Source organism: Thalassophryne amazonica, chromosome 12 (assembly GCF_902500255.1).
Source record: "Thalassophryne amazonica chromosome 12, fThaAma1.1, whole genome shotgun sequence".
Taxonomy (NCBI): Eukaryota; Metazoa; Chordata; class Actinopteri; order Batrachoidiformes; family Batrachoididae; genus Thalassophryne; species Thalassophryne amazonica.
Genome location: NC_047114.1, coordinates 49,967,419 through 49,981,370, shown reverse-complemented (window position 1 = coordinate 49,981,370; position 13,952 = coordinate 49,967,419). Strand labels below are relative to the sequence as shown.

Below are 13,952 nucleotides of genomic sequence, written 5' to 3'. Positions count from 1 at the left end.
GCCAGTTTTTGCAGCGAAACTTTGCGCCCAAGCAGAGCGACACACCGGGCGACGGTGGTGCATCCACCGCCAGGCAAGGGACGCGAATTTGTGGTATCGCATGGTGTCCAGTGTGAACGCAGAATTACACCCTAAATAATATGGTAAATACAGCAAATCTTTTAAAAAACCACACTTAAGTTTGTGGTCCTCCTTCCTTAAGAAAAGGAAAGACTTGGATTAGCAGATTTGATATTATCATGTCCTGAGGCATCAAGGAGGAAAAGGGAGGATTGTGACGGGTTAAGAAGGTCCATAGGGATTGAGAAGAGAAGGAAGAAATCTTTGCTTTGTAAAAGCACTTCAGAGATAGTTGTTTCATGTCTTTCTGACCTGTAAATGGCAGAAAGATGACCTTTGACTTGCCACCTATCTTCTTCATAAGGGACCCTGATAATTGCTATGGTAACCAGACATCATGGGTCTTGGTCGATTGGTGCAACTAGACTGTCATTCAAGATGATCATGTCTTTGCACTTGCCTACTTCTTTAGACATGTACTTGTAGTGTAGTTGTGACATTTATGCAGATTCTTTATGGCAAGAGAATCATGCAGTTGGTATGTTCAGAGTGATGTTCAGGAGACGTTCACCATGAAGGCCATGTTTGATCTGTCGAGTGCATGAATTCATTCTATTCTGTCTACTGTAAAGGAAGAATCTGAGCCGGATTGGAAGACAGAAGAGTAGAGCTATATTGTAAATGTAAATTATCAAAATAGCCTGTGAGAAATTTAGGTAAGAAAAAAGGATGAGAGGTGAAAAAGGAAAAATGAGGTTCATCAGTGCATAATGTGAGTGAAAGGCAGTTAGAGTGGGCTGACCTTTCTAAGGCTGCATTAGATTGCCCTGCCAACACTGCTTAGAGGGATCAACTATACGAGGGCTGTCAATAAAGTATAGGTCCTTTTTATTTTTTCAAAAACTATATGGATTTCATTCATATGTTTTTACGTCAGACATGCTTGAACCCTCGTGCGCATGCGTGAGTTTTTCCACGCCTGTTGGTGACATCATTCGCCTGTGAGCACTCCTTGAGGGAGGAGTCGTCCAGCCCCTCGTTGGAATTCCTTTGTCTGAGAAGTTGCTGAGAGACTGGCGCTTTGTTTGATCAAAATTTTTTCTAAACCTGTGAGACACATCGAAGTGGACACGGTTCAAAAAATTAAGCTGGTTTTCAGTGAAAATTTTAACGGCTGATGAGAGATTTTGAGGTGATACTGTCGCTTTAAGGACTTCCCACGGTGCGAGACGTCGCTCAGCGGTCCCAGGCGCCATCGTCAGCCTGTTTCAAGCTGAAAACCTCCACATTTCAGGCTCTATTGATCCAGGACGTCGTGAGAGAACAGAGAAGTTTCAGAAGAAGTCGGTTTCAGCATTTTATCCGGATATTCCACTGTTAAAGGAGATTTTTTTAATGAAAGACGTGCGGACGGGTCCGCGCGTCGGGACGCAGCCGGCGCGGTGCGGCGGCACAGGAAAAACACCTCCGTGTTGATAACCATTTATAAAATCCAGGCGGCTTTTGATGGCTTTCAGTGGAGTGAGTATATGAGAAATTGTTTAACAGCTGGATATGTTCCAACTTGTCCTTAAGGCTTCCAACGGAGGTGTTTTTCCTGTGGCGGAGCGTCGCGGCGGCTGCGAGCCGACGTTGCAATCCGCCCGCACGTCTGAAAACCAGCTTAATTTTTCGAACCGTGTCCACTTCGATGTGTCTCACAGGTTTAGAAAAATTTTTGATCAAACAAAGCGCCAGTCTCTCAGCAACTTCTCAGACAAAGGAATTCCGACGAGGGACTGGACGACTCCTCCCACAAGGAGTGCTCACAGGCGAATGACGTCACCGACAGGCGTGGAAAAACTCACGCATGCGCACGAGGGTTCAAGCATGTCTGACGTAAAAACATATGAATGAAATCCATATAGTTTTTGAAAAAAATAAAAAGGACCTATACTTTATTGACAGACCTCGTAGTTCAGAAGACCTCACATTATACTCACACCGAACACACCACATGCTTGTACACTGAACACAAACAATACACGTCACATGAAATTCAGTTTTAAAGTAGGAACACTCAGACCAATAAGTAAACTTGTATCTTTTTAAAGGGAAAAAAAAATTCCACTATATTAGCAGTGTTCCTTGCTGTAATTTGTCCTTCTGCTTAACAAAATCTTTGTGCTGTTTTTAAATGTTTGCTCTGCATGCTGAATGTTAAAATTTGTCCACAAAGTACCATGTTAAAAAATGAAATAAAAGATAAACTCTCTAAAAATAACATAATCTTGGAATATCTGAAACGTGTGGGTGGTGACATCTGCTTCTATTCAAAAGAAAAAAAATCTCAATGTTGAGTTTGCTCATGTTGTTAATAAGTGAGGGATTGCATCTTGGCTCTTTACTCCTCTACTGCATTGAAGAGATTATTTGTGTGTGTAATTGCATAGATTTAAGAATACCCTATGTCACGGTTTTGCTTTACTGGTTTTGCAGCAGGGTTCTAGCCACAGTGGGCGGCGCCGGGCGGCCCCACCCGGTACTGCAAATTTCCCCCCCAGCTCTCGGGTTCAAATTGACTGTGCTGCCCAGCACAGAATTTCTGAAAAATGAACTGAAATTTTGCTGAAAATGTACCAATTTAATCGTATTTCAAGCTTATAGAGTCATAGTTTTGCAATTTTAAACCAATAATTAAAGTAATAAGAAATATATTTCTCATTTTCTTCGTATCAAATCGCAAATATCAGAGATAAGAGAGTCAGTGTGTTCTGTGGCCACAGAGCTGTGAAGGGCCGCAGCTGAAAACAGCATCTCTGCTCTGAACTGTAGGAAAAAAAAAGCCGCCATGAAAAACCAGCATTAATCCAGAGGTCCTTCTTTATCCGTATCTGAAGATGCATTCAGAAATTTGGTTTATTTTACAGTTGAAAGGCTTCATGTTTCCAAAAAGCTCCGAGTTTGAAAAACTGCAGAATCGTGAGCAATCAGAGAGGGAGGGGCAGGTAGTGTCTAGATAGGGTGGCGACATGTCAAGTCGAAAAAAATCGGTCACTTGACTCCTGGTGCCATCTTGTGTTCAAAATAGCGTCCACTGTTAATCTGTCTGCATGTAAATCCAGCTATTTATTTATTTGCTGCAAATGACGGGTTGTTGTGCATTTGGAGGCACAAATTGACACAGCAAGGGCTTCAAGATGTACAGATTCCCTTCAGATCCGAACAGAAGAAAAATTTGGGAAAATAAAGTCAGCTGTGTGGGATGGAAGCGACTTCATCATCAAAGCTTTGAGAGGTAAATTTATTGTTCAATTCCGTGTACAGTAAAACTCACCTAAACCTCATTGTATAAACCAGATATTCGCAGTCACCAGACAAAAAAAACTCACAAAGTTGTTGTATTGTTTTCCATGTAATAAATATCGCATATAACAGATTTTGTACAACGGATTTTTCGCTCACATCAGATAAAATGTCCCGTCCGATCACAATGTATTTCCATTAAAGGAGACCTGCATTGAAAAAAATGCAGTCAGATTTTTTGAACAAAAAATGACTTACATTTACACATGAGATCCTTCTGAATGTAGTAAAGTAAATCTTCAAGCCCAGATCTGTCATTCAACGGAGAAATCTTCATTTCTCCGCAAATTGTCCCTCTCATCATGGACGCTGCCGAGACGTCACGGACAAGACCCTCTCCCAGCATGCATTGCGCCAATTGTAATTTGTGGATTTACGTCAGTTTGCATCTGTACCTTTTTCTTGTCTTATACGGAAGGATCTACTTTTCTTAAAACTTCATATTGTCTTGCGGCACGTTTGGTGAGTACACCTTTCTTTTATTTGTGCTTGAAAATTATTTTGGGGGACTTTTTCATACGCTCGTTTGATTGAGTGGTGTCGCAATGAAAATCTACTGTCTTTCGCCTCCGGTACCATCGCGGGATATGGAGGAGAGACCCGCAAAGAATCCCAGTCATTAAAAATATATAAACCTCTCTCAGCGTCCATGGAGCTCCATTCAGTAGACAGAGAGGTGATGCCGGTGTTGTGCGCTGAATCTGGCACAACACCGGCTGCAAAGCAGACACGGGCAGTGTGAGTGGCCCACGTCGGCGGTTAACAAGCCCGCAGACTTAATAAGTGCAGCGGAGGCAGAGAGCGGGAGAGGAAGAATGGCGCCCGCTGCCGATGTCGTTGATGATCTGAGCACACAGATCTGTATCTCACATTCATTGCAGCTTACTTTTGGATGTTGAAAGCAGGACGTGTATAAGTAACATTACTAACAGATAAAATCAATTTCAATGCGGGATCAGACTGAAGGCGGGAGCGTGTCGTCTTGTCCCTGACGTGATGGAAATGATACGGCTGTACAAACTGTTTTCACAGAGGGCTAAATTTTAGCTGCAAATTTGTCATTTTTAAACGAAGATTTCGCCGCTGAATTACAAATTTGGGCTTACAGATTTACTTTACTGCATTCACAAGGGTCTTATAAATACATATCAGCTATTTCTTTCTGAAATCTGACCACATTTATTTCAGTGCAGGTCTACTTTAAACCTCTCGCATGTGGGACTGTAGTATTTTCCATGATTAAAAGCCCGACAGTTTATGTTTTTTCACACCGTGCTTAGACTGCACAATGAAAGCAGCAAAGTGTCAAATCACAGCCGGCTGTAATTTGACACTTTTCTGCTTTCAATCCTTCCTCTGCCATCATATTATAATAGCATTTGCAGTGCGCGCGCTGATTACAAATGGACCAGAAAAGTCCGCAACTTTACAGCACGAAATCGGTAAAAGAGGAAAATGTACAGCTTACCTTTGATTTGGAGGTGATGATTGTAGAAAGAAAAGCTTCTTGAGGGTCAAATTAGTCCAGAATAAAGCATAATCCAGAGACGGAGAACTTTAAACTGTCACGCACATCATTGCATGACACGGAGTTACAGCTGTGCAGCTGCATAAATCAGGCTTTAAATTAATTAAATAAATCATCATAAATTGTAAATTTATGTAAATTTGGTAGCTTAACTTTTATATTTATTTTGATAATACCCGTACCTGGATGTGTTGCTGTATGTGGTTAAATGATTAAAAAAATGTTGAAAACATTAAAGGTTCATTCAGTAGTTCAGTGCAGTTAATTCAGTAGTTCAGTGCAGCAATTTAATTTTTCGAACCGTGTCCACTTCGATGTGTCTCACAGGTTTAGAAAAAATTTTGATCAAACAAAGCGCCAGTCTCTCAGCAACTTCTCAGACAAAGGAATTCCGACGAGGGGCTGGACGACTCCTCCCACAAGGAGTGCTCACAGGCGAATGACGTCACCGACAGGCGTGGAAAAACTTACGCATGCGCACGAGGGTTCAAGCATGTCTGACGTAAAAACATATGCATTAAATCCATATAGTTTTTGAAAAAAATAAAAAGGACCTATACTTTATGGACAGTCCTCGTACTCTAAGGTGTGCAAAGACAACACAGTGCTATAAGACTGTTATCAGAAGTCAACTGTTGAAAGTCAGACATACTGAAATAGGGAGTTAAATAAAGTGGCTGTCAATGCTGTCTAGCTAGTATCCCCCCCCCCCCCACACACACACACACACACCACAAGTCCAGCTGAGAGCTTGTAGAAATTGGGGTAGTTGTAAATAAGATGGCTGTCAGGTCTGTCACTGGTAGACACACAGAGCCAGTTTCACAGTCACAATGTCGGCTTAACACAAGTGCACGCACACACACCTGGTTACCTTCATGTGCTCAAAACAGGTGAGGCTGAAGTGACAGACACACTCACCTACCTCAGCCTACCTCACTGCGGTTGGACAGAGTTGGTCTAAGTGACAGGTAGACAGATTGTCACACATACACTTTCATGGGGCTTGTGGGGTTGGTGAGATGGGGCTTAAGTGACAGAGGGACAGACAGTCTCAAACAAACACTGAAGCAATGCCTTGAAGTGACGGACACACACAGCTTGCTCCGCGGCTAAGTGGAGCTGAAGGGAGCATTCAGGCAGCGGTAAGGGTTTGTCTGAGCGTTCATCAGTGGGTTTATAGAAGTGCCACTCACTCGCACACTCTCTTACCCAAAGATTGATGGGTAAGGCTTCAGTTTTCATCAGCTCAGCCATGTCTAAACTCTACCTTTTGCCTCTTTTCTTTGGCCATTATGGATGTGTAGCTTTAGGATTCTGCTGATATGAGTATGGATACAATACTTGTTGGTCATTATGACTCTCCATAGTGTCATTGCAAAAATAATGACACACTATTTTAAGAACATTAACATTATCTTGACACTCTATTGTGCACAGTTACAAAATTTGACAGTGTGTCATGATAAAGTTTCCAGTGGTTAGTAGGGCTGTTCAGTGCATCACTGTCATAGTCCAGATCGGTGTGATAATGTGCCACGATATGGATTGTACAATACTGTCAACTCCATGATAATACAGACCACAGTTTGGACTATTTATTTTTTTAGTACACCAAGGAATAATAACACAGACAAAAAATGAAAAATAAATTGTTTTGCCAAATATGCATTCATTTTGAGATCAATAATCAGAAAAACTTAACTTTCTAATCTACTATCAGAGCCGGGCCTTCCTGTTGTGATATAATGCTGTGCAAAATGCTAAAATCCTGTTGAATCTTTCAAGTAAGTAAATTATTGTCTCTGTCATAAACATTGAAAAATGACGGCACCTTATGTTGTAATGTAAAGTCTGCCGTTGCAGATGACAGGAATTCTGCTGTTATGACTTACAGCAGTTTTTGTGCCACCAACATGTGAACATAGCATAATACTGACAACATAATTTTGGTCTCTATAATCGCAATGGGAAATTCTATAAGCTTAATTTGTATCAAGTGTTTATCAGTATTTTTTTTCTGATCAGCCAGGAATTGGCTCCAGTTTTAAACCAGTTGTCATCACTCATCCCTAATGACCTAATTGTTTTACTAATTCTCTGCAGTTTATCTTCACTGATCTTTAATTAATCTGGAAATGTTTGACCTTATTCAGGATGCATACAGTATGCACACCCAGTAGAAGCCGAATTCCAGTACACAAACCTAAAATGTGATATTAAAAGTCATCAACATTCAATCATTTGTCTAATTTGTGTTAAATTAAAAATAATGCTGAAATGACAGTTGCATTTTTCTGTCTTTAGCAACAGGTTTCGCCACGTGTAGTATTAAGGAGAGCGCGGCAGATAGTGACGCTGACCTAGACGTGGATGGAGATGACACATTGGAGTATGGCAAGGCTCAGTACACTGAGGCTGATATCATCCCCTGCTCCGGAGCTGGAGAGGACCAAGGAGAAGCCAAGGAGAGGGAGGCACTACGAGGAGCCGTGCTCAAGTATGTAGACAAACTATTATGCAATAATACTACTGTAGCAAGATGCTTAAAGAGCTGCTTCACTCAAAAATGCATTTTTCCTATGGTTACATTGCTAGCACCTGACTATAGGGCAGGGGAGGTAGCCATTTACATTTTTCACTGTCACATACAGTTGCGTATACTTTTCACCCTTATTTTAAAAATTGAAAGAGTCACAACATCTCATTCATTCATGTCAGCATTTACCACAGACATCAGTCGACTCTTCAGCAGTTTGCACGCGATGAAAATAAATCCCATGATCCAACAAGACAAAAACAAAGTTAAATTAAAAAAAAAAAAAAAAAAAAAGTTAAATTACTCTGTTTGGCCTCTGTGTGGAGGGGACAGGCCGCACAACAGCGTACGTGCACTCGATGACGTGCTTGTTAATATTTACGTGCACTGCCTACCAAACAAAAGGGTTTTGCCGACAGTGGAAACGCAAGCCAAGCCAGATTTAAGCGTTCCGACCCGTACCATACTGTGCAGTATCGGCCCGAATCGCTCAGTGGAAACGGGGCTGTCAGCATACGCTAGCTAAATCGTCACGGTATGACAGCTGCATAATGCATTCGACATATCCAGTGTATCTGGCACATTTTTCATGTGTCAGCATATGCTGGCTAAATCGTCAAGGTGTGACAGGGCCCTACGTTTCTCACACCTACTTCTAAAGAGGTGATAACAACTCACCTTTCTTTGATTGTGTCAAGGGAGGCTACTTCAAGAAAAACAAAATTTGTCTTGGACTCTGACACATCCTCCAAAAGAGCTATGATCCTTTGATCTAGGTATAAACATCAAGTAATTTGGCAAAATAAAATCAGTTTTACTTGCTTATGCAGAGCAGACACGTCTACTGTCATAATCCTTTTTCTTACAAATAATTCTGGGAATAAATCAGATTGGAAGTTTGTAATTATTATGTGACTGCATTGTTTCTATGAAAACGGGTCTAATAAAACATTCTAAAACAAGTGTTTTCAATCAATTTGCATGTTATTAATAGTGTGACAATTTGCTCTCTCTCCATACTTTGCTACTGACCTAATGTTTTTGCCATGTTTTCGGAATTTGTTGCCAAATTATAAATAGCCTGTAAACCAACTTACAAATATCAAACAATATGTAGTATGCATGCATTTACAATCTCCAGGACAAACATGGAAATACCCTCTTCCAAAATGTCACTGTTGTATGAAGAAATTGAGTTTGTCGGTACAGTGTAGATATGGGTCCTATGTGAATGACGTCAGTCCAGGTTTGAACAGCATCCAGCGTGTCATGACAAACTGGAAAGGGAAATGATATGGACAGGTAGATAGAGATGGTCTGAGATTTTAGAATTTGAGCTTAAGAATTGGGGGGAAAGAGGGAAAAAAAAAATGGAAGATTCAGGCCAATACTGGTCAAAACGTTATTTATATTACAAATTGTAGGAGTTAAACTGAGAGTTTCAGCATGTAAAAGTGTTTGGTTTTTTTTTTGAGCAGGAGAACAAGGTGTCTCATTTAATGTTCCCTTTAATGAGTAGTGTCTTTTGTCACAATAATCTGTTTTCTAAGTTTGGGACAACAGAGAAAGACACAAGACTGGTGACACATTTCATTTAGTTAGATTGGACTACTGCAAAATCTGTTACGGCATTTAATCTTGGAACCATATTTTCAAATCACAATTTTGTTTTTTAAAATGGTTAACCAGTGTGTCTTAAGATTTCCATCAAACGTTTGATCCCCGGACATCTATCCAATAGGCAGAACAGGTACAAAAATTGATTGCTTGAGCACCTATCTGCACAGTTTGCAGATAGGTGGACATTTGTGCAGAGTCCAGGGTTTTATCTCCAGGGATGCAACCCAGAGTTTGTCACTGTAACATTTGTTTTCACAGTCCCCTGCTGAAGGGGTCAGTTTTCTTTGCACTTGTCTAAAATCTGAATTTCTTATGAGCACAGACAAGCCTGAATTGCTGGATCACAATCTGAACAACAGCAACAACACTGCTAAACACTGCTTCATTTGCACACTCAGTATATATTGGAGGAGCAAGAAAAGCAGTTAATTCAGCAGTTAATTAATGCTTTTGTATTTTTTCAACTACACTATTCTAGATCTGGTGTAAAAGATATACTGTATTTTAACAGGGGTTATAATTGTGAAATGACTCCATATCATTGTTGGATCTGTTTAAATATTTTTCCATTTAATAGCTTAATTGGTTGTCTGTCATAATCCGCTGTTGTCTACTTCAGCAGTTGAATGTTATGTATGTATGTCTATATGCACTGTTGTGAGTTGGTTAGCATTTAATCTGCTAACCACTTCAGCACTAATCTACTGCTTGCATTGTGCCTCTGTGTTGCAGTGGTGGGATGCCTTCCAACAGAATAACGCCAGAGTTTTCCAAATGGGCCAGTGACGGTAACTATAATAGAAACATTCTTATAATACTATTTGGCATTGAAACCCAACTTTTTCCTTTGTCTTCTTTTCTTAAAAAGATGTTAGACATTGATTTTTGGTGTCATCCCTGTTTATTCTGTTTTGTGTAATATCAAATTTGTGAAGAATTGCATTTACAACAGTGGCACTCATACCTGGAACACAACTTTATATAGCGGCATTATTTTGATATAAACAAAACAAATAAATCTTTGAGTTGTTGTTAATGAATCAAATAATACATTTTTTAGATTTAATGCAAACCATTAAATTAAGTTCTTAATTTTTTAAATTATAGTATGCATTGTTTCAACTACAGTATTTTTTTTTATGTAGTGCACTGTATGAAAGACAGCAGCACATTTTTTGTTTGCTTATTTTTTCTTGTACTGCATTTGCTACATTGCTGTAGCTATTGTGTCATCTTTATTTGTGATGTCTGTTTTTGGGTCTTCAGAGATGCCTTCTACAAGCAATGGAGAGAGCAGCAAGACAGAGTCCAACACACCTTCATCCTCCTCTTCTACTTGTGCACCACGTACCTGTAAAAACAGTGAGATTGAAAAGTATGTTTCACAGAACTATGCACAACAGTATTACCCATTTGTAAAAAGGTGAAAGGCAATTTTACGCTGAGACGTTTCTTATTACAGTATCAGAAGGCTTACACACTGTAGTTGTGATTCTTTGTTTTTGTACTCGTGGGAGAGCTGATGTATGGAAGCATCATAAATGATGCATTTTGTGTGAAATCTGATGTTTTGTGTGCCTGAGTGGATGTTTTCAGCTATCAATTTTTGTCTTAAGAGTTGGTTTAGAATCATTGATAACACTCATGCCAACACAGCAACACTGGACCCACGCAAATCCATGTTTACAATGGTGTACCCACTATACACTGAAACATATGGACAGTAAACAGAGCTTGCAATATAATATATCCAGACACCATTCTCCATGTAATGTAGAGTTGCATCAGGAAGGACATTCGGTGAAAAACTTACCAAATCAACATGCAGAGCCATCTTGGATCTCCTGAACAATGGAGAAGCTGACGGAACTGACTTATCTTCAAGATTGGGAAGAATGTGAGATTAAATGTCAATGGTGACTTTCCTATAAGCAATGCTAGATTTTAACACTTGTCAGAAGGCCTGTGTGGACATTTTTGCACTGCCGAGCAAAGATCATCAACAGAGCTTTAAGGTGTTACTGATTTTTTTTTTTTCTTTTTTTCTCATGGTTTGTTAATCTGTTAACCTCTCATCTTTTACTGCAGATCATTGCTTTTGCTAGGGTTCTTAATGGATCAGTCTGAATTTTTTCACCATGCACACAAGGCTCATAGGGCCTCCAACTAATGGATAAGAACCACAGATTACTAGAATTACATTTTAGAGTTTCCATTCACATTTCTCACAGAATGTGGGAACTGTTAGTCAAAAACTGCAAAACACTACTTCTACTATGGTTCTTATTGGATCAGAGGTTTTTGTTTTTTGTTTTTGTTTTTTACCAGTCAAACTCCTAGGACCACAAACTCATGAAGCATTTTTTTTTTTTGTATCTACATCTGTAGAGACTGTCAAAACTTTGTGTTTCCTGGGCCCTATCTTACACCCAGGGCAAAGAAGCGTAAAGACCAGTGCAGGTGTCATTGTTATTTTATGACCTAACACTGTTTGCCTATACATATCTAGTTGCCTGCAAATGTGTATCAGTGCCACACTAAATTGTTGCTACTGTAGAAGGGGAAGATTTTAGCAAATGGGTTAACTTATAATAAATAATTCAAGCAATATGAATTGTATTGATCAGAAACAGCACTGCATGGCATGAAGGAAGAGATGTGTTTGGTTAGTGTGTGGTACTGTTGATAAGCTATGCTATTTTGCTTTTTGTATTTATGTCTCCGTGAGGGAGACAGGTCAGCATGGCTGAGTTATTGTCTGCATAGAATATTACATCTGTTGCTAATAGGGATGGGTATTAATAAGATTTTATCTATCGATGCCATTATCAATTCCGCTTATCGATCAGATTCCTTATCGATTCCCTTATTGATACCTCTTATGAATTTTCTGTGTACTAAAGGTAGGCTTTACAGGTTTTCTATGTCAACAACATTTTACTGAGTCTTAAAGTAAATAAATATGAAATTGGTCACTCGATCATTGATCTCTGGACTTTAATAAAATCTAGATGGTGGATCTTTGATCTCTGAACATAAATAGAAACAAACATAATCTGTAGTTTTTGTCAAAAACATTTCCTTTCAGACATTTTGGCATGAATGTCACTCCATACCTCTGAGCTGAACTCAGCCGACTGCTGCACATCAGCGCAGGACGTCTCATTTTGGGAGGGAGTTTATTGTTTGTATTACAATGTTTGGAAGGAGGTGTCATTTGATTTAAGACTGTTGCAGGGTCTGCAATCAACATAAAGAAATGATCATTTTCCTGACAAACACCCTCAAAAACAATAGCCGCTCTGAAGGACCGATAAGGGAATTGTTAAGCAAAAAGGCTATTGATGTTGGTTGATTGAATAATTTCTTAACGATTCTTGAAAAGAGCCAGTTCCCAATACCCAACCCTAGTTGCTAACTTCACATGGAGGTCTGAATTATTCAAGTGGTTCATGTCACAGAGGATTAAAAACTCTCTTTGCTTTGGTAGTTTAAATGCATGCACACCCACGTATGTACTGTATAGTACATACATGGGTATCTCTGTGGCACAGGAGTTGGACGATGAATATATAGACCCAGTGTCATTCCACGTGTGTGCTTCAGGCTGTTGTCTATGTCATGTTTCTCTAACTTTCAGACCAAGGACCACATAGCCAATTTCAAAAATCTGGCAGACCACCCAACTTCCCAAACATCCAAAAACAGTAGGGCTGCTTCCCACTGCAACAATAGAATACAACAGTATATTACTATCTGTTAGACTTAAAAGTTATTTTTAAACAGTTTGAGAAACTCTTGTAAGTTAGAACATGATATTTTTTAAAATGTGATACTTTACCAATATAGTCACACACCACCAGTAGTCCACAGACCACTCTTTGAGGCTGGTCTATCTTGTCCTTAGACAAGATACTTTATCTGCATCATTACATTCCATCCAACTGTAAATGTGTAGATGCTGATGGGACAGATAAATAACCTGCAATCAGCTAAAGTCCCATCCAATTGGAGTCATAGACTCTCCTCAGGATTCACTTTCACACACATACAGTAAAACCCCTGCGATGAATATAAAGTGACACAGATTTTTCACATACGCAACGTCCTGGGGAGTGAGGGGTGGACCACACCTCACTCAAAGCCTGCTCACAGGCGAATGACGCAACCAACAGGCATGAAAACACTCACGCATGCGCACGAGGGGTCAAGCTTGTCTGACGCAATCACACGTGATTCAAATCCATATGGTTTTTAAAAAAATAATAAGGTCGGATACTTTTCTAACAGACCTCGTATTTTGCCATTTTCACTTGTTCCTGCAATTTCATTGCAACAAACAAAAAACACCTAAAACAATCACAGCTTCCATTGCGACTTTTTAGAAAAGCTGCTACAACATCGTAACATATCAGAACATAGCAACAACTTATCATAAAACTTAGAAGTGAAAAATATTAATAATAAGTTGTGCATTCCATGCAGGAAAGGTAAATAAGTTATATTCAATTGAACATCAAAATCCATTGATTGAATGGGGACTTATATCATCAAATGATGAGGGGAGTCCAAATGGTTCACCCCATGGAGTCCCAGAGACTCCAAATTTCTAAAATGTAAATGTAGTTTTTGTGAAATAATTTTGTTTCCATGTGCAAAGTAAAATTAATGTAGGCACCCCAAATAAAACTAGGATGCTTCAAAATCCTGTGTTGAAAATTCCTTGCTCTGTTGAAAAGCACTTGGGAATTTTTTTTATGAAAACGTTAAGTTTCATATGGGAGCTAATAATAATAGTAGTAACAATTTCAGTTTACTTCATTTATACAGCGCCATATCACAACAAAGCTGCCTCAAGGC

At 39.5% G+C, this 13,952-nt stretch overlaps 1 protein-coding gene across 3 annotated transcripts in view; it reads left to right on the top strand.

Moving 5' to 3' along the window:
• rnf220a (ring finger protein 220a) overlaps window positions 1–13,952 on the top strand; it is a 507,503-nt gene that overhangs the window by 462,698 nt on the left and 30,853 nt on the right. For all 3 annotated transcript variants that reach the window (XM_034183510.1, XM_034183509.1, XM_034183511.1), the window contains exons 9-11: window positions 7,241–7,433; window positions 9,825–9,880; window positions 10,359–10,467. In XM_034183510.1, coding sequence (XP_034039401.1) covers window positions 7,241–7,433; window positions 9,825–9,880; window positions 10,359–10,467 — 358 coding nt within the window. The remainder of the gene's footprint in view (window positions 1–7,240; window positions 7,434–9,824; window positions 9,881–10,358; window positions 10,468–13,952) is intronic.